At 35.9% G+C, this 2628-nt stretch overlaps 1 protein-coding gene across 1 annotated transcript; it reads left to right on the top strand.

Moving 5' to 3' along the window:
* Positions 1-400: 400 nt before the first annotated feature.
* LOC142527492 (protein RGF1 INDUCIBLE TRANSCRIPTION FACTOR 1-like) lies at positions 401-2224 on the top strand. The gene is made up of 4 exons (XM_075632307.1): positions 401-685; positions 781-978; positions 1348-1563; positions 1690-2224. The coding sequence occupies exons 1-4, from the start codon at positions 683-685 to the stop codon at positions 1933-1935; spliced, it is 663 nt and encodes a 220-aa protein (XP_075488422.1). The 5' UTR covers positions 401-682; the 3' UTR covers positions 1936-2224.
* The last annotated feature ends 404 nt before the right edge of the window (positions 2225-2628 follow it).

Raw genomic sequence — 2628 nt, 5'->3', positions numbered from 1 at the left:
CAATATTTTTAAACTTTTATTACGTTTTGGGTGCGAAAAAACGATGATCTAATAAAATCAGTTGCATCCGCTTCCCATTACACTAATCAGTGGCCCATTACATGCACGATAATAGAATATAAAATGAAGATGTTTAACATTATTTACTATTAAATTGAAATAATTATAAATATAATATAGCATGCATATTTTACATGTGTACCCCCTAGTCATTAAGTGTGTAATAACTTAATATCTTGATTGATTCTCTCTCACAAGTCTAACTTGCACACAACGTATCTATAGGCTCGGATTTGGAGCTTGGTTCGGGAATGTATTTTTGTAGAATCTGACTCTTGGGAAGGATAAGAACGACTGTTCTTCTACGTCTCTCTCACCGTCTCCACTCCTCCAATAAATAACTTTCCACAGCCCACCTTTCTTTATTTTCTCTCCAAAAAGCCTTTTCTCCTTTGTAGATGTAGAAAAACACAACTTACACACACACACCGCACCTTTCTTGAAATAGTGCAAAGGGTACATCAACCATACCATTTCAAGATCCCTGCGTGGAGCATTAGTATTATTATAATAATAATAATACTCTTACACCTCCTCTTGTTTTATTCGAGAATCATTAAAGCTGGCAATCGAGAATCAAGATACGGGTGTACGTGAAATCAAGCCCAAGAACAGGAGAATCATGGTGATTTCACTCACTATTGGTGGTGGTGGTGGTGGTGGTTTTGGATTATTTTTTGTAGTTCTGTTTACTGATGTTTCGTTTCCTGATTTTTTCAGGGAGCTGGAGGACCTGATGAAGAGGACAATAGGTGGCCGCCATGGCTGAAACCTCTGTTGAAGGAACAGTTTTTTGTTCAATGCAAATTTCACGTTGACTCGCACAAGAGTGAATGTAATATGTACTGTTTGGATTGTGTGGATGGCCCACTTTGTTCACTCTGTTTGGGCTATCACAAAGACCATCGTGCAATTCAGGTATTATTTTTCGATTTCAGAACCAATTTTCTTGGATCTTTTTTCGACTTTTGTTTGTTTTTTCATCCATTTTTAGCATTTGGACTTCTGCCATTTTTGTCCATTGGTATTCCCTTGCCCTATCTGTAAAAATACCCTATTTCTTGATCTTTTTGTACACAAATTGTTTCTGTTTTTTTTTCAGTTTTACCCATTTTTATCTATGTCAATCCTTTCACTCGTCTCTTTGAAGATTTCTTGATTTTTCGCTGCATTGACCACCAAAATCCCCTCTTGTCTTAGATTCTCTACCCTTTTTGGCAATCTCCTTTTTTAATTTGATCCCATTTCTGGAGTTTTGAATATGTTCTTGTTTTCTTGATTACACAGATAAGGAGATCATCGTATCATGATGTAATAAGGGTGTCTGAAATCCAAAAATTCCTCGACATTAGCAGTGTCCAGACATACATAATCAACAGTGCGAAGGTTGTTTTCTTGAATGAGCGGCCGCAGCCCAGGCCTGGTAAAGGTGTCACCAATACCTGCCAAGTTTGTGATCGAAGCCTTCTTGATTCCTTCACATTCTGCTCACTTGGCTGCAAGGTAGAACTCCTCAAACTATGATATTCTTGATTGTTTTGACTTTGTAATCAACAACTAAAATCTTAGAAGCCCATAAAAATTTTCGAATTAAAAATGAATGCGGGGGTTGTTTTTTTCCTGTATCAGGTTGTTGGCACGTCGAGTGGTTTTGAGAAGAACAAGCATTCGTCGGAGAAGAAAAGAACGGGGGACGACTCCGACGACTCTTACAACAGCAGCAGCAGCAGCCACGTTCACGGGCGGAATAGCAAGAAGCTCCCTAGTTTTACTCCATCCACGCCGCCGCCAACGGCGGTTAGTTTCAGAGTCGCCAAGAGAAGAAAGGGAATCCCCCATAGAGCCCCGATGGGAGGATTCCCGTTAGAAGCATAGAAATATCATTTGCCCCCTACATCACGGTGAAACTACATTAAATCCTTATACTTTTGAAAATTACAAAATAAGCCCAAAACCTAATTTTTAACTACCTCTTTTTAGTTAAATTAAAAATAAAAATAGGGAGCTAAAATTAGGTGATGAGGTTTCTTTCATCTCATATTGTGTATATCTAAAACTTATAATGTGAAATATATAAGGGTATAGAACTACATATTAGAATTTAAGGAAAAAGACAATTATGGAGTTTGCTTTGGTATAAGATATGTACATTAGTAAACTTATATTTGGTGTGAGTGCAATTTTTCTTTTAGTAGATTGGTTAAACATAGTACACAAGTTTTCTATTGCGCAATAATTTTTATGAGACGGTTTATGAGTCAATTTTGTGATACATATCTTCTATTTGAGTCATTAATGGAAAAATATTATTTTTTATGACAAAATTAGTATTTATTATTTTACATCGTCTCACGTATTTTTTGTCTTGCAGATCTTTATAACGTTGTTTGCTTTGTTAGAAATTTGACATCGTTGCCCAAAATATCATCCTCCTTTAAACCTTTATGACATCGACATTATAGTGTAATATACGTATTTGATTATTATTGATACAAAAAATTTTATTTTGTATAGCAATTGTTTGTGTGTGGGATTAAAATGAAGGGTCAAGTGAAAAATCGTGTATAT

The sequence above is a fragment of the Primulina tabacum genome, chromosome 15, assembly GCF_025594145.1.
Source record: "Primulina tabacum isolate GXHZ01 chromosome 15, ASM2559414v2, whole genome shotgun sequence".
Lineage (NCBI taxonomy): Eukaryota > Viridiplantae > Streptophyta > Magnoliopsida > Lamiales > Gesneriaceae > Primulina > Primulina tabacum.
Note: the sequence above shows the minus strand (reverse complement) of the source record. Positions and strands in the feature narration are given on the sequence as shown.